Source organism: Argiope bruennichi, chromosome 10, assembly GCF_947563725.1.
Source record: "Argiope bruennichi chromosome 10, qqArgBrue1.1, whole genome shotgun sequence".
NCBI lineage: Eukaryota > Metazoa > Arthropoda > Arachnida > Araneae > Araneidae > Argiope > Argiope bruennichi.
The window spans coordinates 84,545,092-84,568,247 of record NC_079160.1 but is presented as its reverse complement, the minus strand read 5'-3'; the positions used below and the strand labels follow the sequence as shown (position 1 = coordinate 84,568,247).

General features: G+C 29.3%; 1 protein-coding gene across 1 annotated transcript in view; it reads left to right on the top strand.

Moving 5' to 3' along the window:
* Positions 1 to 18,886, top strand: part of LOC129987834 (peroxidase-like) — a 65,059-nt gene extending 46,173 nt beyond the window's left edge. Inside the window, exons 9-14 of the mRNA XM_056095801.1 lie at positions 1,055 to 1,190; positions 5,050 to 5,406; positions 5,530 to 5,709; positions 9,163 to 9,332; positions 16,590 to 16,692; positions 18,479 to 18,886. Of these exons, the coding sequence (XP_055951776.1) occupies positions 1,055 to 1,190; positions 5,050 to 5,406; positions 5,530 to 5,709; positions 9,163 to 9,332; positions 16,590 to 16,692; positions 18,479 to 18,623 (1,091 nt within the window). The 3' untranslated portion in view covers positions 18,624 to 18,886. The remainder of the gene's footprint in view (positions 1 to 1,054; positions 1,191 to 5,049; positions 5,407 to 5,529; positions 5,710 to 9,162; positions 9,333 to 16,589; positions 16,693 to 18,478) is intronic.
* The last annotated feature ends 4,270 nt before the right edge of the window (positions 18,887 to 23,156 follow it).

Sequence of the window (23,156 nt, the reverse complement as noted above, 5' to 3'; positions counted from 1 at the left end):
GTTGAAGCGGAATACAGGTTCGGAGACACTGAAGAGACAATTTACATTTTTAAATTAATAAATGAATTTTAATATCCATTCCAGGAAAGCAATTTATTTACAGGCGTGTCCACAACAGTGTGCAACAAAGGCAGAAGTAAGAAAAAGGGGACGAAACAAATGATCACTGGTCTTATATAACATGGGATTTCCGGCCACGTGGCGATTGAATACACATGTTGAACTTTGACAAGGGCAACGGAGGGATCATTTTCACTTGATACGTAGAATTGATTGCACAGTAATTTTTTACACAGCTTCAGTTGAATTAATTAAACCGAAAGTGAAATTGGATCAGGAAATAAAAGAATGAAGTTACTATGGGCTAAATTAAGATAAAGCTTTGGATATTAATTTGGATTAAAGTAAGAGTTTAATATATATATATATATATATATATATATATATATATATATATATATATATATATATATATATATATATATATAATTAAAAAATTAATTCTGAACTATTCTAATATATAAATTGGTCCTACTTCTCAGATATTAAATTATAACATATTAGTTGAGTATTTACTTATATATTTAAGTAATTTATTTTAATTAAATCTATATAGAATTTTAATTTATTTTTCTATCTCAATATTAATAATGTATAATGAGAATATTAAACCAAAGTAGGGAGCAGAGAAAACGAATATTTCTGGCACATTAAAAGCGGCATTCACTGTTTTTTATCGGTTCATCACTGAGTTTTAGAAATTCTTTTTTATACTATTAACCAGAAGGCTTTTGGACTTGAATTACTTGCATTTTCCATCCAAATTCATCATCTATAACATTTTTTTTTCAATTTAATACTCATGTTTTGTCTTTTCCATCACTAGCAATGCCATTTTTATGCAGTCCAAATTGGTCCACTATATATCTTCATAAATGCGTGAGCTACATATTGGAAAATAAACAATAATTGAAAATGTAGCAGAATTAATTTAAGTCTTTCTCTTATATTAAAAATGCATCGTAATATTGGTTTTTTTCATTGATATCAACAGGAGATCCACGAGTGAATCAGCATTCCTCTTTGACGAGCTCTATGACGGTATGGTTGAGAGAACATAACAGAGTCGCCAGGGAACTAAAAATACTGAATCCAGACTGGGAGGAGGAAAAACTCTTTCAGGAAGCCAGGTGTGAATCTGAATTTGGAAGCTCATATTAGTCAGTCACTTAAAGTATCCTGCAATTTATGTTTATACAAGAAATAGAAAATTATATCTCTGTGATAGTATGTATTGTAGAACACTTTGCACATAAAAATGTACCGAACGCTATTGGTTTTAAAATGAAATCAACGAAAGTGCCCCCCCCCAAAAAAAAAACAAATTTTTTTTTTCTTGCATACGCTCTAATAAATATCCCTGAGAACGCCTTGCATGGCACTGGCATATAAAAGTTACGAAATATTAAGCTTTGGCGTGAATTTAGCATTTTTACTGAATCTATGGTGGGGTTTGGCGAGTTTTTTTGGCTCCCAATCTCTGGCATGCTGTTAAAAGTATCCGAAAATCGAACTTGATTTTTAGGTCCAACGGACTGAAATAAAAATTTGGCACTTGTAGTCACAAAATCCCATACCAAATTTGGTATATCTATGCCTTACGTTTACATGTTTCTGAAAGTACAGATTGAAAGATGGTCAACTCTTTGTTGAATTTGGCACAAAATTTGTTTGGTTCCTGCATTATAGACGTTAAATCCGCATACCAAATTTTATTTATCGAGCTCTCTTCGTTTTGTAGTTATCATGCTAACTTATAATCGAACAGTTAGACAGAGAGACTTCTTCTGAACGGATACTTCTGAAAATGTGATTAAAATTTATAAATTTGGTGTAAAGACAGTATACCAAATTTCATCCGCCAGTTAAAATATTTTTGAGTCATCTTTGTCAGAGACAGTCGGATGAGCAGACAGACAAACATATGTTTTTCGATCTCCGGGAGGTCTAAAACATGGAGATTCGTTCAAATTTTTCATTAATTACAGTATTTTCTCTATACTACTTATATTAGAAAGTAAAAAGTTAGTAAATCTCACAACGTATGAACTCATTTCTTATACGAATGCGTTTGCTTTCGTTTTCCGTCCTAAATATTCGGCAAAATCACAGAAATCAAATTGATTCATATTTGGCCTTTTATTAAAAGAGGCCAATTGAAAACACTATTTTAGACTATATATGTACAATAAACATAAAACATTCTTATTTGTTAATAATGCACACAAAATGGCAAAATCAGTCCAATTGTTGAGGTTAGGGATATTTCAAACTTTTAATTGGAGATATCTTTCAAAGTCTGTGAATAGTTAGTAAAGTATCTTGATGTCATGAGCTTTAATTGAAATTAAAAGGAGCTATACGTCACTGGCGTAGCTGAAGAATTCTGTCGAGATTTTGTTCATATAGAGAATATATAAGAAGTAATGCATCTCAGATTTTTCTCGAATGTAGGGTGTGTTGTGCGGATAACAACCATTGATGATATATCTAGAAGTTATTGTTACAAAAAATTTTCTACAACAAAATACCGTCGATCAATCATAATAACGTAACGCATTTAATCACTATAGTTAAGCAGCTTTCTTGCTGTCTAATTCTCCAATTTCTCTACGTGTCGGCGACTCCGACTACTCTCACACACCATTTCTGACGATACACACACTTCTTCACTGCAGCTTCAGAGTGCCCGTCTTTTATAGTTCCGGGAGGCGGGGCTAGAATCTTCAGACCAATCAGAGCGTATCTGTGTGTATCTCAGTTCCTACTGGATGGATCGTGAAACTTCTCGAACTTTCCAGTATGATCCATTTAGTCGCCAAATGGCCGCCAAACTCTCGGGTCATTCACGCACGGGATAGATCTTACAAAGGTTTTAACGGTTTTTCCCAGGATGACACTATTAGTGCCGGGTAGCAAAATTACAGATTTGTAACATTATGAACATTCATAAGAAATAAACATTTATGAATATGGATCAATGCTTGAGGATTAAAGGATTAGTTTTATACTTTTGTCAATTTTTTTTAAATATTTATTTTATTAAGTAAATAAAATTAAGTTAGAATGCCAAAGGTAAATTTTCAATTATAAGAAGTCTAGCTTTCATTGTATTAAATATTATGGGCAGATGAATTTGTGCCTAAGAAATATTATAAAAGACTATTACAATTTAAAGAAATGAACGACAAATGTATGTGATATGATATCTTCATCTGAACCTTTGAAAGGAAACTATCGTAATTGTCACTCTTTTAGTCACTGTTTCCAGGGAGTTTTTTGGACCTCTATGAAAATCCTAATCGAAGATTTCTTGTTTAATGCATTCCAAATTAAAGATGTTCTCCGTTTCCAAGTTACGTTCTCTTTATAAGATTTGTAGCTTCTCAGAAATGAGGATGAAAAGTTTCCGGCTTGGTGGTTGGTTCTCGCCTCCCGGGCGGGTACAGAAATTGTGGAGGATGGCTTCCTCCCTATGATGCTTCCCACTAGAATCGTTTGTGGTGAATAGCTTATAAGCCAGTTAACAACTACGCTGCACGAGCAATTGCTTTTGTATCGTGGTCATGTTACTGGACTGTGAACCATAAGGTCTCAGGTTCTATCCTCGCTCATCACAATCTTCCATAGGTTGTACCGCGACCGTTGATGGCCCTAAGAATTCAATCTTAGTTCCAGGTCAAAGTTGTTGCGGCGGTTCGGTCATTCAAATATAAAATGCCATGTGATTAGACGGGGCTAAGTAGCTTTGCTGTGTCATACAATTTGTAGCTCAAAGCAGATGTGTGCAACTTTGCGCTCAACATACCAAAATTGTCTTGAATTGCCAACAGGTAAATCACAGAACTAAAACTTTGTTACAATATATTTTATAAGTGAAAATTATCTAATTCTTTTTAAAAACTTTAATGCTTATTCAATGACTGCTTCTTTTCAAAAAATCCTAATATCTTCTACATTATATGCACATAAACAAATGGTGAGAAGGAAAGAAAAACTCAGAAAACATTTACATTCGCTTTCTATCCACCTTTGGGGATCGGTCTAGAATACTGATTTTGTTCAATTTTCGTTACATTTCTTATACTTAAGTTTGATACTCAAGATTGCCTCAGAAATATATTTTGAAGCAACAAATTGTGATACATGTATTAAGTATTATTTAGTAACTTTAAATTATTTATTTTGAAAATAAGCCTTCTTAATAGAATCGTGTTCTCTGATATCATATCGTCAATAAAAACTTAAATGCCCGTGTAATCTAGTTTCTAATTGCACATACTCTTTAGGGGTGCTGTAACTTCACTTTCTTATTCCTCATGTAAATTACACAAATATTGAGACTCTTCTTTCCTTTGATTTCAACAGAAAAAATGAAATTCATTTGATTAAATATTTATCGAAGCAATGAGAATGGTTTGAATTTCATTGCAAAAATATAAATTCTTTCTGAAACTGAGCAAAAAATATTTTTAGCATTTTGCCAAAATTCAAAATAAAAATTTATGAAGCAATTTAATTAGCATCATTGAAAAGGCAATTTTTTCGATAGTGCAGAAATTAGCTTCGTAAAATAATATTTCTGGAAGTTAATGCGAAAAAAAATGCTAAAATCTAGATAAATTTTGATTAATTAAAATTTCAAAAACAAACACACACACACACTACCTTAAATAGGCTTACCTAAATAATATCTAAGCGAAATTTAATGCTCAGAGTCAAACGGTCAGTCTTGCAGTGCTCCAGTGTACACAGACATGCATCAAAGGAATTCTCTCAATCTCGTTTTATTATTAGTAGTGATATGGAGCTCCAATGTAAGGTCTAAATCGTATTCTATCCATGTTTTGTTCTATGAAGCAGATTTTTAATACTATATAAATCATTCTATTGTTTAATTTAATCTTATTGCTATTATTTGCAGCCTTTCATTTATCCATATTACTTAATTCATTGATATATATATATATATATATTTCCCCTTTACAGAAAAATAGTCATTGCAGAATTCCAATGCATCGCCTATAAAGACTTCTTACCAACTCTCTTGGGTGCTCGTGTGATGAAACAATTCGGTACTTACATAGAAAACGGCTCGGTTGGCACAAATTATGATCCAACGGTCGTTATAGGTGTTTGGAACGAATTCTCAATTGCAGCTTTCAGACTTCACAGTTTAATACCTTCTGACATTGGTTATGGCAATATGACATTTAAGGATACATTTTCGAATCCGGATCTTGTTCGGAAAGGCCATGCTTCAGATTTGCTGCGAGGTTCATTTGGCGTGAGTTTGGAGAATTATGATCATTATATGGTTGATGATGTGACCAAATATTTGTATTTGTAAGTATATTTAGTATTTTTTAATGGGCATTATGCCTTTCCTACCAATTTTATTTGCTTTACTTATTCGATATCCATATTATATGTTTTTTTTTCTTTCCTCCCCTCCCCCCGTTTCCTCAGGAAGTACCAAGATTTGGCTTCTATCAATATTCAGCGAGGAAGAGACCATGGACTGCCACCCTATGTGAAGGCTATAAAATTTTGTTCTGCAGGTTCTGTGAAAGTCCAAAACTTTGATGATCTACGGAAGCTCGGTTTGATGACAAGAACAAATGCAAGACTTTTGAATCAAACATATGAGTAAGAGACTCTTATTTCCTTATTTTTATTTTTATTCTTATTTTTCTTCATTTTGAGGTATTTAATGTCAATAAATATCTATACAGTAGCTATTTAGCAGTGCTTTAGTACAGAATGAATGGTACGACAAATTTATGGTACAATATCATTTGTGACGAGAACCAGTTGGTCAATGTCCCTGATTAATACATCAAGGACAGAAGCAACTCAGCTTCATATTTGCATTTTTCAATTGCGTCATTTTCTTTTCCAGCCTTTTCATATTGACTGTGATGGAAACATAGTGACTGTAATTGTAGCATGTTTTTTTTTGTTTTTTTTTTATCAAGTGAAAACATGATGTTATTTTGATTTGAGGTCTTTGAATTCACAAAATGTATGGGCAGAAAATTGGAGATTTATCAATTGGCGATCAATTTTTCGCTTTTAGAGTTATTAGAAAACGATTGCCAAGATTGTCACATTTGGCGACTTATCGCCAACAAAAAGTTACGAATTGGCGCGAATGCCCGCGGCGTATCCAATTCTCCTATCTCTCTCTCTATCTCTCTCTCTCTCTCTCTCACTCACTCACTCACTATATATATATATAGCAAAAAACATTTTGAAGCTCGAACGATTTTGATAGGAAAAAAAAAAAAAACCCATCGTTTTCTAAATATCGAATCTGATAATGATCTACAAATGAAGGATGGTACACGGCGCAACAATACATATGTGAACTTAACCGAAAACTGCAACATGCTAGATCAGAATATCAAGCTCAAATGGCGGTAAAGGCCAAATAAACAAAATCTAAATTTATATGGACTGGAAAGGGGAAAAATATCTTTTCAATTATTATGAAAATGTATGCTGTTTTTGAAAATGGAATGTAAAAAGAATAAAAGTAACAATAAGTTTAATGTTTTATTTTTGTATTCTATAAAATATCATTCTTTGGCAACTTTTCTTCGATCCAACTCTTTGCTTGAATTCAAGTTCTCCGCTCACCCTCCAGCAAATCGACAATGTTTTATTTTGCAGATGCTTGGCATTTCTCTCGCTTACCATCTTTCCTACTTGGAAGGATATTTTGTTCGCAGCGATTTATTTCAAGATTGATCTAAAGTGGAATGTTAGCAATTCTGGATTTAACTCGAAATAAATTAGATTTTATAAGAGAAAATAAAGTGATAACACCGAAATAAGTTCAAAAATAATATTACCGATTATCAATGAATTAATAACACCAGTAAGTACTTCTAAATTTGTTTCTCCGGGGTTAATGGTTGCTAAAAATTTTAATTGAACATTGTATTTAACTTGACCATAATGGCTTCTTCAGTAAAGTTTTCGACACAAAATGTTTCAAAGTTCTATAATATAAGATAAATCTAACAGTTAAAGAACTTAAACGGCGATATTGAGAGATAAATTATTGCTTTCGTACATTAAAACGTATTAAGAAGTAAAGCAAACACGAAACTGTTCAAGAAAAAAAGCTTAACTTTACATTGGAAAAAGGTACGAAAGTAAGAGATGTGATAAAGCAGTAAAATAGACTTACGTTACTATTTCAACAGAAATCTACGGGAGTGGTCCTCCCAAAACTTTTTCGCCTACTCTCTTAATAAAGGTATTATCCCATAGAATGCTCTGGATGGCATGGGCGTACAATAGGTCATGAAATGTCAACCTTTGGTGCGAATTTAGAATTTTTACTCAATCTATCGTTTCATCCTTGGCGAGTTTTTTTGGCAATTAATTCCTGGCATGCAGTTAATGGTATTCGAAAATCGAATTTTTATTATAGACACGTTTTTTCCCGCCGATTGAAAGAAAAATTTGACACAAATATAAACTTGTAATCATAAAATGCCATGCCGTATTTCATATATGTAAGTCATTGGCGTATATATGTTTTCGCATTTATATGTTTCTGAAAATACAGACCGACACACGTTCAAGCTCTTATCGGGTATGGCTCAAATTTTGATATGTATCTGCACTATAGACGTTAAATCTGGTGCCGAATTTTGTTTATTTAACTCTCTTCATTTTGTAATTAACATGTTAAATTATATTCGAAAGGCCGAACAGAAAAAATTCCTCTGAACTAAGTTAGCTCAAAATTTGACAGAAATTTTTAAAAAAAAAAAATTATATAAAGACTATATACTAAATTTCATCCGCCTAGCTCAAAGTGTTTTTGAGTTATCTTTTTCACAAACACACAGACAGACGAACATTTTCCAAAGATATGTTTCTCGAACTAGGAGAGGTCTCAAACGTGGAGATTCGTCAAAATGTTGAGTCGAATTTTTTAAGGCTCACAATACCGTGACTATACAAGAAAGTGAAAAGACATTGTTATAAATTGTATTTAAATTAATTTTGAAAAATAGATAAAAATTAGAAAAATGGTTGTATAGAAATCAAATTTATGTCACTGAACAACTAATTTTTTAAATTGTAAGGTATAAAAACATTTTTTGTCGCTCCAAAGCTAATGAGGGAAAGTGTCGAATTATTCTACGGCCATTTCATTCCCTTTAAGAGACAACAGAAATTTTTTAAGGAATGTGATTACTTTTGCCCTGAATTTTTTGAAAAACACTGCAAAATTATAATTTTTTTTAATTTTTTTATTTAAAACAAATCGAAAAAGCATCAGATAAGTTATTGAAACATATTATCATTTATATGATAAATTTAAAAAAACTCTGGAAAATGTGGATTTTTGGCTAAATAGAGGTATAAAGCAAAGACCTTCTAATTTAAAAGTTTATCAAATGATTTTCTCAAAATAAAGAAGCGAGATTAAAATATATATTTCCTGGTTTCTGAACTAGAAAAGAAGCTCTTCTTTTATATAATCTTTAAATATCAGAATCCGACTGATAAATAACATAAAATTATTATTTCGTTTTGTGAAACATTAAAGCAACAATAGAATATTTTTAAATGGATAGATTATGCACTCTTTAGTTCAGCAGCCCCAGAACATATCGAGAAATTATTATACCAAATTTGAGCTAAAAATATATATTAGATTTTAATCCGCGATATTTTTCGTAAGAAAATTCTACCAAAATTTAGAATTTGAGGAAATTGCACCTAAAGATATAAAATAGTGTTAAAACATCTATTATAAGCAAATATAAAAATCAATCTAACTTTCCAAAGGACCACTTTAACTTTCAAATCTATCTTTCCTTTAACAAACAAAATTCAAAATGTAGAAAAGATTTTTTTTTTAAATTCAAACAGTTTTTTTGAATAAAACTCTTTTAAAATCAATAATATTGAATAAATTTTTTTAAATAGAATTTTCAACGTAGTTACCTAATTTAATAAAGCAATTATTTCCTTGTAAGTGCTAAGGAATGATACAAGGTTTTTAAAAAAAAACAAATTTACATTAAATTTTATAAATAATGATTGTTTATTTTATCATTGCTTTTCTTTTAGGAATGTGAACGATATAGATATGTGGGTTGGAATGCAAATGGAAAAACATATGAGTGGATCCATGTTGGGCCCAACTGCCGTCTGTATTATTGCTAAGCAGACCTTCTTTACTATGCATGGCGATCGATTTTTCTTCAATCACGAGGGACCGATACCTGCCTTCACGGAAGGTAATATTTTTCGTAGTAGATGCCTGTTGTACATGAGATTAGAATTTATATTACAGCATTTCATCAGTTTGTTAGCTAATTTCCGTTCATTTTTTAATTTCGTAATATGAATCAGTTGAGACTGCCAAACGAGCGTTTCACCTCCAATACAGAATATATGCAGACCGTGGCAAACATCATACGTTGGTTTCATCAGTTTAATGAAAAGGTATGTTTTGTAAAGGAAATTTCTGTCGGGTCTTATCAGTAAAGGTTTGTTTCTAATTCAAGTACATCAATTGGATAAGATAATCGAGAGTTGCAAATAAGTGATATTATAATTATAACTTCATCATTAATATTGGATAAAAGTGAATTATAGTGTGCCCCCTGCTGCGCCAACAATGCCAAGCCGCCAATAAAGATGGCGGACAAAATAAACAAATACTTCCGCGGAACAGTTACGGTTACCATTTCCCGCCATGTAAATAGGACTTTTTACTGATAAGTATTGCTTTTTGTTTTGTTTTTTCATACTGCCAGGTGCCTTCTACAGATGTCTTCGGCATCTGTAGAAGGCACCGGGCCGAATTTTTTTTTAACTTAAAAAAAAACATCCTACGGCTTCGTTAGCAGCGGGAGCGGGAACCTAGTAGCTTCGCTAGCACATTGAACATAAGGACTGTGTGGATAATAGAAACAGAAGAAAAGAAAGAACGGAGAAAGAAGCAATCGGAACATTCTCCATACAAAATTTCAAACAAACATCCTTTTCCCAACTTCATCAATTCGTAAAAAAATATATTCCACTCACCCTTCACCCATTCTGCCTGTTCGATATCAAAACATTCTCAATAAAAAATTTCAAACAAAACATTCTTTCCTAACTTTATCAACTCGTACAAATATATATATATATATACATATTTAACTCACCCTTCATCCATTCTACAGGTTCGAAATACTGCTGACATAACAAATTAAGAAGGGAACCAACCGTTAGAACACCAAAGATTTACGAGAACTGCGAAAAATTGCACTGCAGCTGTCTTTTAAAGTGAGAATGCAGACGATTTTTTAAACCGCATACTGACAATTAAAAATTGCAAAGGAATAAATATTTTCTGTTCGTATTCACATTAAAAAAAGAAAGAAGAAAATAACTTTTAATTATAAGCTTAACTTTATTTAATAAACTTCTAATTATAATAAAGAATATAACTTTATTATAATAAAGTTAGAATTATAATAAAGAATATAACTTTAATCGATATTTTTTTAATATTTTCAATTTAACATTTTTCGTAATATAGTTGTACTTTATGTACAACTCAATCATTGCAAAAAGTAGTAAACAAAACAGCATTAGGGTTGCTAGAAGAGTGTTCCGATGGGTTGCAATATTGACGAAAAACTCGGGGGCACACTATTCTTCACTTTATCCTAACATTGATATTAACTTATCAGGACATATTCGATATACCTGTTTACACACAATTTTTTTTAAAGCATTTTATTTGTATAGGGATTCGTTTTTGCTTTTTTTTAAAAAAAATTTCTTTGTTAATCTGAATTTATCAATACACCTGATCATTTCACTATGAAATTCATTTCCTTAATTTTCTTAGCTTAATTATCCTCAAAATAATGCATTAAAAATTGTAACCGTTATAGAAATGAATTGAATAAGACGTTAATGTACGAAAAGCTTTGTACCAGGCTGTAATATTTTAGATTTAAATCACTAATTAATGTTTCCTGATGTTTCTACACTTTAAATTTTAAAGGAAGAATGAATATTAATTAAGATAATTAGTTCATGTCATTAACCATATTCTGTTATATCACAACATAAATACACACGACGATGTTGCAAGTGCGGAGAAAGCAGTTGTTTTGCAAGCATAGCAAATTACAGTTGTTACAAACATTGTATGAATCACAGGAAGTCTTGAAAAGAGGATACTTACTTTAAGTCCATAGGAATTTATATTTGTAACTCTTAGATTGACTCATACTAACTCCCTCACAACTTGATGTCCCACCGCGCCAATCTGACTCTATGAATTTGCCGATACATTTCGTTAAATTAACTTGTTAACTGTTTCAACCTCTTCTGAAAATACGTATCTAAATTGTGTCGCAAAAAGAATGTGTTGTGCGTTTCTGAATTAAAATGCAATTTGATTTCAATATTTGAAGCAACAGAAAACAGAAGCCAGAGTTATTGAATCTGAGAGAACTGTACTAATGTTGCGAGCGTCGGAATATATTTACCCAACATATCCTGATCCGCCTTAAATATTTGCATGATAAAGTAGTGTTTGTTAGCTATTCAAACTACTTATAACTCTTTTCAAACTTCGATCCATGTAAACACAACAAATCCGATTCCATTTGATTTCTAACTTCCACACTGTTGCCACTACAGAAAAAGGAAAAACGGCAACTGACAAATAATAATACATGGAGACATCACACCTAATGACAGCAATTCGCAAGGAAGATATATATTACATAAACCAAAAGTCGAAACGATGGTAACCGTCACCAAATTCTAAAAGTGACTAATATTCAAAAAGTCTGTTAATATTCAATAATCTGTTAACATTAATGTCGGCCATCTAAACGAAAGTGATCTCAAGAAATCAAAAACTAAAAGAATGATGCGAGGATTAAATTTCAATACTAAAGATTCCATAAAGGAATCTTTAATATTGAAATCTGTAGAATCTGTAGAATCAACATCCATTCAAAACACACTGTTAATTCTTTTTCAAATAAATATAAAAGCAAAGAACTTTAACAACTTCTGCAATCTGACGTCTGTGGATCTATGCCATCACTTGAAGGTTTATACTATTTTGTTACTTTCATTGGTGATAAATCAAGATATGTCGTAATAAATTTCCTGAAAACCAAAGATGAAGTAAAGAAAGTCTTCATAAATTACAAAGCTTTAGTGGAAAACCAAATCTGAAAGAAAATAAAAACACTTCGAACTGATAACGGATAAGAATACTGCGGTACAGACTTTAAATATTTTCTTCTAGAACAAGGAATAAAAAGAGAAAAATCAGCTGTTCTAACCCTACAGCAAAACGGCATAGCCGAACGATTGAATTGTACAGTGTTTGAAATTGTTAGATTCTTTTTAAATTCAATCTGCACTACCTCATCTTTGGGCAGAAGCAATAAATTGCGCTATTTACATCCGCAATCGTTCCCCTTTCGAAAGCATATTGGAAAATAATATCCCACATGAAATCTTTTTTGGAAGCAAGCCAAGTGTGTCATACCTCAAAATCTTCGGACAAAAAACGTATGTTCTGAACAAGCCTAAAAAAAGAACATTCGATACAAGGTCACACACCTTCATTGGATATGCTAAGCCTATCACCTAAGCCTCCGATAAAAAAAACGGAGAAAGTAGTAACAAGCCACGATGTTCGTTTTATTGATGAGTTTGAAAACCAAATGCCATCCAATGAAGTAGAATTTATGATTCATATTGAAAATCAAAATAATCCTTCTCCAAAAGTAATAAATCTTTCTCCAAGTTCTGAAAGCACGGAAGATATACTTCATCTAATCTTGATGAATCAGCTAGGATTAAAGAAGAAATAATATCCACTTCTGAATTCGTATATGATGAAACACTGAACATTTCAAGAATGCATTAAAAATCTATAATTTTTTAAAAAATGCGAAAATTTTGTTGATTTTGCATTTAGAAATTTTTAAGCATGTTAATATTACTTTTAAATGAAAAATAGCATGGGAAATGGATAGAATCCTTACGTAATTAAATAACATAAAAATATGCAAATAAATACAAGCGATTTAAAAAAAATAATAAAACAATGGCATAAGATAACTAAACATTTTACGAGAGTGATTAAATTATCTCCAATTATATAAATAGTTTTATTTTAATATCAGAGAATCAAAAAATATTTAAGAAGCGATAAAAAAAAGAATATTTTAATATCAAGGAATGGTTTATTGTTTTAAATTTTTTATAATATAAATAACACAAAAGAAAGACCAAAAATAAAAAATGTTGAACTTTGCAATAAATTTTTAGAGCAATTTCGAAATTTGGCAATCAATGAAAATAGATGTTACTGCTGATATAGAAAATAGAAATTGTTAAATAATTTGTATTTCATTCACTATTTGTAGGAATACCCAGCGTTGTTCGGGGTGAAATAATTGTTCATATTTCTTGCTAATGAAAAATTTACATTTTTATAATTGTCAAAAAATTTATTGCTTTTATTTCAATATTTGTGAGAAAAATTTAAGTTATACTTCGTATATGAAAAAGGAAAAATCACTTACGGTGCAACAATAAACAAGTGCTTTTTCAATAATATATTTTTAATGCAAAAACTAATTTTATATGAAATTGTAGCTGCGTTTGGCGATTGGTTGTGTGCTGATAAATTGGTTTGGTTTTTGTTGTGTTTAATTTGGATTAAATTTCTTATGCATAATTTAAAATTCCACAAGAAAATATTTTTAAGCATCAAATTGTGACAGAAATTAAAATCGCGTTAGTTTAATAGATTAACATCTTTTCATAATGTATATAATTCATCCTAATCAGTTCCATATTACCATAGCGTTTAAACATATAATTCTTCGGTGCATTCATCTTCTAACTTTCGCATAACAACTTTAGTTTCTTATTCATCATTATAGTTCAAGATAATAAAATAGAACAATAAAATTCAACGAGAATCAAGCATCCAAAGATAAACCGAATCCTTTTTCCTGAGCTTTCAACATCGGAAGTAAACAATTGCATAAATGGAAATGGAATGATAAATGGAAATTACATATTTAATGAAGCAAAAAATAGTTCGAATTTCATTGCAGCAATATGATGTCTATTAAAAGTTAATCAAAAAAATATTTTTAAAAATCTATAATATTATAAAAATTTAAGAAAAATTTGCACTAATATTAAATTGCTTTCATTATATAGATAATCTTTATAAATTTAAGACATTCTAAAAATAATTTTTATGCTGTAATAATTTTACTAAATATCGTTGAAAAATGTCCAAAACTTGCTTAATTTTCAATTAATTAAAATTCCGAATTAGATTTTTTTAAAATTGCTCCAAAGTGCATATTCTCACTCTTCAAAATATATATGTGCGAAATTTGGTAGATCTAGGTCAAATGGTCTGACCTGTCGAGCCCCGAAACAAACACATTCTCTTTATTATTATTAAAGTTTAACCGATATGCTTGGCATTGCTTAGTTATATATAATAAAAGTATTTTTTGCCGAATATTTTAATAGCTACATTTATGCAAAATATTATAATACATAAAATCTTTTTATCATCTGAAACATTTTTAAATTAAAATGAAAATATAAATTAAATCGGAAGATTTTTTAAAAACATCGGTAGCTAATTTTCACCAATTTTATTAATATTTGTCATATATTATAAATTTTATTCATAAATACTGTTGTATAAGATAAATAATAATTATTTTGAGACAGTAAATTAAATGATTACTTTTCATTAATAAGTAAAACATTAAATTACATTGATAAATAAAGAAAATCAATAGTTGCTCCTGATATAATTAATCATCTGCTTTTAAGCTTTTCTTTTAATATTCTTCCAGAATTGTTCTAATATGTTACAAAAAAAATAATTTTTAATCAAAACATTCGAGTTTTTATGAAATCAATAAAAAACGCTGCCAAAAAATTTAAAGATGAAACAAAAATATTAAAAAATAAATGTAGAGTAGTTCAAATGTTTAACAGATGCTTATCTATAAATTTCCTTATTTCAAAATCGTCTGCATCCATCCAATTAATTGTTAATTTATGAAAAATTAATAAAAAAGATTGAAGAAAAAATTGCCCAGAAATGAAGCTGGTATAATTAAAAAGCTAAAATTTTGATTTTAATGTAATATAACAATATATCTTGGGGAATAATTGGCCCCGAAATACTTGTGAGAAAGCGGTTTATTCCTAAATAAGCATTTAGTTAGCTTTTGCATTTTAAAAATTGACAGTATTTTTTTCTCTTTCTTTAAATCATAAGTTTGAAAAATTTGATTGTTTCCCAGCTGTTTAAAAATTGTTAAATATAAATGCATACATAGCCAAAATGACCTTTATTTGTATCAAAATATAAACTGTACCTTGTAGAATTTTTAGATCCACAATCCTTGGGAATAATTCATATTTATTGATATTGATAGAAATTTAAACTAATTTCTTTCCTTTGATATTTTTTATATTATTATAAGTTCATCTCTATAATCAGATGCATTCAGTTGCTATCCAAATTTCGTTTAATCTGCGACTACTACAAAACAGGGGCTTTAATATTCTTCTCTGCCGGGTCCCGGGTCATGTGGATATGTCTGGTAATGAAACGGCTGATGTTGCAGCTAAATCTGCATTAACAGATTTGCCTCAGACACTGCCATATCGTGACGTTAAAACGTCATTTCTTTGTCGAATCTTTACTATTCGGCAAGAATAATGGGATCTGCAGATCCAGAACAAACTACATTCAATAAAACCCACAATTGGTTTGTGGTCTATTCTACCTATACGAAAGGTTGATGCCAAATTGACTCTCCTACATATAGGCCATACTCGTTTCTCTCATCGTCATTTAATTTTTGGTGATAGAGCACTAAATTTTCACGCGTGTCATGTGAATTTTAGTGTGAAACACATCTTTGTTGAAAAACCTTCTTTTAATCATTATTGTCATTATCATTTTAATTCAACTCTTAACTTAAAAGACTTGATTGGTGAGAAACACCATCCAAATGTTTTTAACTTAATCCAATTAATTTTTTTTATATTTAACATTTTATCATTTTTTTTTTCAGATTTGCATCATATGTGTTTTAGTGTTTTAAAAATCTGTATCGTTTTTAATTTAAATTGTTTATACATTTTTATTTTAATTTAACCGAAGTTTGGCGCAGTTTAGCCAAGAATACTCTTGCGCCAATAAAACACCAAAACCATATTATTATTAGATGAACGATGTCAAAGTAAAGTTCTGTTCAACTATTCTAAATTTAAATACTTCACGGATGACTTGATCCGAACTTGCCGCTGGTAACAGTAACCAAGTAGATTTGATGATTTTTTCAATCAACATTGCTATGCTCTAAACTAGAATTGCTATATATATATATAAAAAAAAAATATTAGTTTACAATAAACTTGAATATTTTCTTTTTATTTATTTTATTTTATTTATTTATTTGCAGATCAAAGAATCGAACTCAAGAAATGCTCACTTGCTCGCGTTTTATGCGACAACACAAACATTACGGAAATCACTAAGAATCCTTTTTTTCTTCCTAAGAATCGGTAAGTACTAAGAAATGTTATCTTTTCAATTCTCGAGAAAATAACAATCGTTTCCAATCAAGAATCTGCAAGTTTCGCTTTATTTGAAAATCCAATTTCTTAAAATTTTGCTCACTATCACAATAAAAGTTTATACCATAATTCATTGAAATCTTCCTATCATCAAATTCTTTTCTAAAAAAAAATTACCTGTAATTTCAAATAAGTGCAAAAATGTTCTATTTCATTCACAATTGTCAAATTAATTATTTTGCAATTTTAGAATAGAAATTTTTTCAACGCTTCAATCTTTTTTCAATTACTTTTGCTAAAGTTCTTTTCAACTAATTTTCTCTTCCTTGAAATATAAAAAATATTAAAAATTATGTTCCTAATTTTTTAGATTTTATAATTAATCGATAATACCCAGCTCTGGCCATTATGTGATGTATGTCAGGGAAATCAAAATACCCCACAATAACAAAAATTAAAATAAAATTTTATATGAAACTGAAATCAAAATAGTTGTATTGATTTTGTTAGCAATCTTCTTCCAGAAAATGATATCGCGTGCTGAATTGCAAAGATAGAATTTGGAATAAATAACTGAAAATAAAAGCAAATTAAAAAAAATGGAAACAATGAAATCAAAATGTTTGTTATAAATTTGCTATTAATTAATTAATTAATTAATAATATAATAATTTTTAATAATTTAAATTGTGTAAAAATGATTTTCATGATTCTTGGAACTTGATTCTTATTTGACTCCTTGCCAAATCATTAATGAAGTAAACCCTCCCCTCTCTTCGCCTCACTGATCTGCAGAGAAAGTATTTTAGATCTATCTGATAAACAATTAGAAGAGTTAAAATAATAGTGGTGTAAATCATTTTAGAAAAAAAAAAGATGCGTTTAAAATTTTAGCCATTGTACTAATTCAATTTCTTTATTAATTATGGATCCACGTAAGCCATAAAAATATAAAATACAACATTTTGTTCCCGTTGCATATAATACATTTTGTAATATATTAATTTCTGGAAAACAAAAAATATATATATAATTTACTCCATATTAGATTCAACCGTATAATTAATTAAAAATAAATGAAAAATATACTTTTATTGTTCGTTGTTTAAATTAGGAGAAATGTTCGAGCTATGATTCACCCCCTCTACAGAGAAATCTAGTAAAAAAAGATATCAAATTTAAAATACCTGATTCTGGAAATTTAGTTTTATTTCTTAAAATATTTCGGTAAAACTTACTATGCTTAAAAATTTCTTAGAATTCAGTAAATTTTGTTATATTTTATTAGGATGGCAAATATGGAAATTTTTATGTGTTAGATAGTATATATATATATATATATATATATATATATTCTGCCATCATTAAAAAGGATATAATAGATAATGTAAGCAAGACGTGAAGGACGACCTAAAACAATATAGAAAAATTAAACACAGTTTTTCTATATTAAATAACTTTAATTTGTTCTTTGAAGTATCGTGGGCACGACTTGTATACCAAATTTTATATTATATTAATTTTAACTATGTATCAAATCTGTGAATTTGAATATATCACTGAATATATCTGTAAATTTATCTGAATATCACAAATGCGTAAATATTTTCACATATAAGCATAGATATTTCTTTTATAAACTATGAGGTTTCTGTACAACGTATTGAAATACAGAAAATTTTTCAATTGCTCGGATTTGAAATATTTTTTTAATAATTAAATATTTTTAATTTAGTATTTTAATTTTTTTAATTTTCATTTTTTTACTTTTCAGAAATCCTAAAGTATCATGCGAGGAAATTCCAAAAATAAATCTTACTCTCTGGAAAGAATCTAGTGGCATTTTAGGCTTAAAATTTCCTAAAATTGCTCTGCCCGATTCAGATAATCCAAACCTACCTTTTGGACTTTCTTTATAATGGTTACATTCGTGATGATGAACTTCTGCATCAGAAAAAAAGAAGGCAATGGTTATCGCTGATATTAGCACAACAATGCATTAATACTGGTTAAGAAGAACATTCTATTCTTCCACTTTGATATTGAAGTCGTGATGTAAAATTGGAAATCTGGGAATTCTTTGAAAGCTAGGGTGAATCAAAAGAATTTTGGCCATCCTATATAGACTATTTTACGAATACTGTACTTCTAGAATGAAATAAATTCTTCTAGAATTCTTTTTCTTGTGAATGAAAGTCAAAATTCAGATATTGCTTGTCTTACTAAGTTTACTAACTCTCACTTTTTTTTTTTATTTTCTCGTATACGTAGTCTAAAGAAAATATTGCAATCTCACCGCTTTTTTCACTAGCAGTGGCAGAGTGAGTCTGAAAATATTTATTGCCACAAAACAATGGGGTTCAAAACATACATACAATGTCATCTTTAATTTTGATGCAAATTTTATAACATTTTCAAAATGCATGAATTAAAGCCACAAGTTATAAATTTATAGTTTTTGCAATATTAAATAGTTATTATTTTATATATCACTATTTTTCAAACCAGTGGGGGTGGTCTCCCCCCCCCAAACATTCTTGCATACTCTCTAAAAAATTTGTCAAGCCAGAGAACTCTTCAAATGGCACTGGTGTACAATAATGAAATATTAAGTATTGGCGTGAATTTAACATTTTTGGTGAATCTATTGTGTGATACTTGGCGAGTAATTTAACGTCTAATTTCTGCCCTGCTTTAATAATATCCAAAAGAAGAATTTGTATTTTAGACACGTTTGAAATAAAAATTTGGCTCTAAACTGCGCTTGTAATCACAAATTTGATATATTTAAGTCATCGTGTTTTTGAAGTATTGTGTTTACATATTTCTGAGCATACAGAACGACAGACAGTCAACTCATTGTTGGATTTGGATCACAATTTGACAGGTGTCTACACAATAGATGTTAAGTTTGTGTATCAAATTTCATCTATCTAGCTCTCTTCGTTTTGTAGTTATCATGTAAACTTATATTCGAACAGACAGATTTCCTCTGAACAGAATTGTGCAAATTTGGTGTAAAGACTTTATACCAAATTTCCACCGCATAGTTCAAGGTATTTTTGGGTTATCTTTGTCATAGACAGGCGGATATTTCTCAAAAATGGGTTTTGGGAATTTGGGAAGTTCTAAAACGTAGACATTCGTCAAAATCTAATGTTCGAATATAATTTTCGACTATACTTTGTCTATACTACATATAGGAGAAAGCAAAAAATTTTTAAAAATGAATGAATTAAAACCAGGAATTTCAAATACATAGTTTGCAATATTATATTGTCATTATTTTTTATATCCATTTTGGTTTTCACATAAAAATATTAGGCATGTTCTTAAAGAAAATGCATTCATTTGCGTGTGCGTTAATATTCACTCTAATGTTGTTATTTCATATATTATCCAATAACAGCTGACCTAATATAATAAATGTAACTTTTATCATGTAATAAATCCTTCAAATTTTGCTTACTAATACGGAAGAAGATAAAAGTGTGAATGAATGTTTATACTTTTATCTTTAATATTTTAATGAATTTAAAATTTATTAAAATATTAATATTTTAATAAATTTTAATAAATAATCTTTATTATTTTAATAGATTTAAAATTCTTACTTTTATATTTAATAAATTTAATATTTTAATATTTTAGCGTACTATTTATTTTAATATTTTAGCGTATTTTAATATTTTAGTTTCTTTAATATTTTAATAAATTTAAAATTTTGCTTACTAATACGGAAGAATAAGAAAAGTATAAATGAATGTTTCGAGACAGTTCCATCTTTAATATTTTAATAATGAAAAACAAAGATTTTTCATCGCGATTAATATTATATGTATGAAGTAGCAAGTAAATATAAAAAATAAACATCAATAAATTGAAATTATTTATTTGTAATCTGAAAATATTTTATATAGATTACTAATTACAGTGCACACATACTATATATATCCCAAATAGCACAGAATGTTGCACAATATTGTACTTTATTGTGCGATATCATACTTTATTATTCAATATTCAACAATATTATACAATATTTTGAATATTGTTTAATATCATTCAATATTGCACAATATATGTGGGAATATGCTACTGGGGATGATTGGAAATTTTAAAAAGTATAAGCATAATTTTTATGACTGGAGCTGCTGAAAGTTTTTGGCAATTATATAGCGTACTATTATTTTGAAAATTTTTGATCAAACTGTCTGCGAATTTCTTCAATAATTTTAAAGAAAATTTCATAACCAACTATGAAGAATTCAACTGTGCAGAAGTGCATTTCGTATTCTTCAGAAGATAGAGGAGTTCAAACAAAAATCAACGTACGTAACTAAACAAATATTAAATTGTATAATAAATGCAAAATGACCGAGATTGAAGATCCAGGTTGTATAGCCTGTTGCATAATATCGTGTGATATTATATGATATTAATATTCCACAATATTAAACAATATTCCACAATATTAAACAATATTGCGAATTTTGATCAATGCCATACATTATTGTACAATATTTATGTGCTACTACGAGAGATAGAATCAGAAAATTTAACAACTGGTAGTACATCATTAAAAAATTTAACTTTATTCATAAGTCTTTACACCTCAAAAATTGATTTAATTTTTTGTGACAAAGTTTTTATTTTTTCATTTTGATATTCTTAATCGATCCAGGACGTTTTAGTATCCACAAAAATTGAAAACTGAAAATTTTCAGTCAAAAAACAGAAGCAATCATAGTTGTTGAAAGCAAGATTATGAAAAGCAAGCAAGATTGTTAGAAGCAAGCATTATGAAAAAAATATCTCAAGCATGTTTAGGATTGTTTGGATTAGTTCCCTTTTTTAATTACAGATGGCAGCGCTTTGCCATTGTCTTGAAAGTTATGCAGAAAAGATTTCTTGACTGCCAAGCAAACAAGAAGTCTTTTCTTCATAACTGTTAAGACAACGGGAATGCGCTGCCATCTGATGGTTAGGAAATGGAACTAATCCCAAGAAAGACTATTAACTAAATTAAATCTAAATAAATGTGAGGAGACTACTTATCCATTATCAGAACAATTAAATGCCTGTTACATTGTTATCATATAATTGATATCATATAACTATTACATATATCATAGCATTCTCCCCCAACATATGGGGAAAAGCTTCAAAATTCATTAAATTTATGAATGAATACAACAGTTAGAAACTTTTAAGATATAAGAATGGGTGACTGTATTTTATAATACTAAATCCATTCGAGGGCAGTTTCATTAAAATGATCTGTCAGCTTATTTCCTAAATTTTCAAAAGGCACTCCTACGCAAGTGAGATTTTCAAGACTTGATTCATTGCTTTATAAATGACCTTTTGATCTAATACAAATTTGATTACAGCGCTTTTTAGTATTCATATAGAAGACAAATAGTCTGTGAAGAGTTTTGTCACCGTTCACCGATGCTCAGTCTGAAGCAACACTAATTTCGAATATTTCATCCCGAAGATATCTTGAGTCAACATTCACAGCCCGCAGCCCACGTTGTCTTAAATTAAGTGTCTTAAGTTTTTATTTTGTAATCCGTTCACCAATGTTGAATTGATGCAATACTAATATTTCAACCAAAGAAATGTTGAGTCAACATTCACAGCCCAGGGTCCATGTTTTCTTAAGTTAAGTGCCATCGGACAAGCTGGAATTCGTCCTAGTTTACCTTGCTTACTAATACAGAAAACCCAACTCATTGTTTCTATATTTGAAATATATTATCCGAGATTTAGAATATCGAAACATCTTGGGAAATATTGTACAATATTTTGGACTAATACGGCTATTTGTTTCAGTCTGATAAACTGCTCTCTTTCGGCATGTGCCAGTTCAGTGGATGTTATAATTATAGCTCAAGAATAATTTTTAAATTATTATAAAGAACACACTTTATTCTTTCTTTTCAAAAGTATGTCATGTTATTTTTTGTTATAATAAGATAAATGTGAGCATAATGTTATGTGTGTGACAAGATGTTATTTACATTATAGATATATTTAAAAGAACCAAAAATGCATTCATAAGATTTATTAAATAATTTTTTACTGTTTTGTTCTTCAGAAAAATTTTAGGGTTCCAGAATACTTAAAAAATGCTCAATAAGATTTTGATGGAATATGCATTCACACCCCCTTAAACCATTATCTCTGCATTACCATAAATCTTTATCTTATCTTGAGGAATCATTTTTATTTCTAAGTAGCTGTAGTTAATGAACATGTGTTTACTTTTACATCAATTCAATGATAATTCATCAATTCAAGAGATGTTACATCAATTCAATATTTTAATAAAAGATTAATATATTTCAGATGCTGATTTAAAATATGTATTTTAAATATGTGAAACGGAAAAATCATTTTCTTCTTCATGAGCACAATAGCCCCTTGCAGACCTTTGCTGCCTCAAC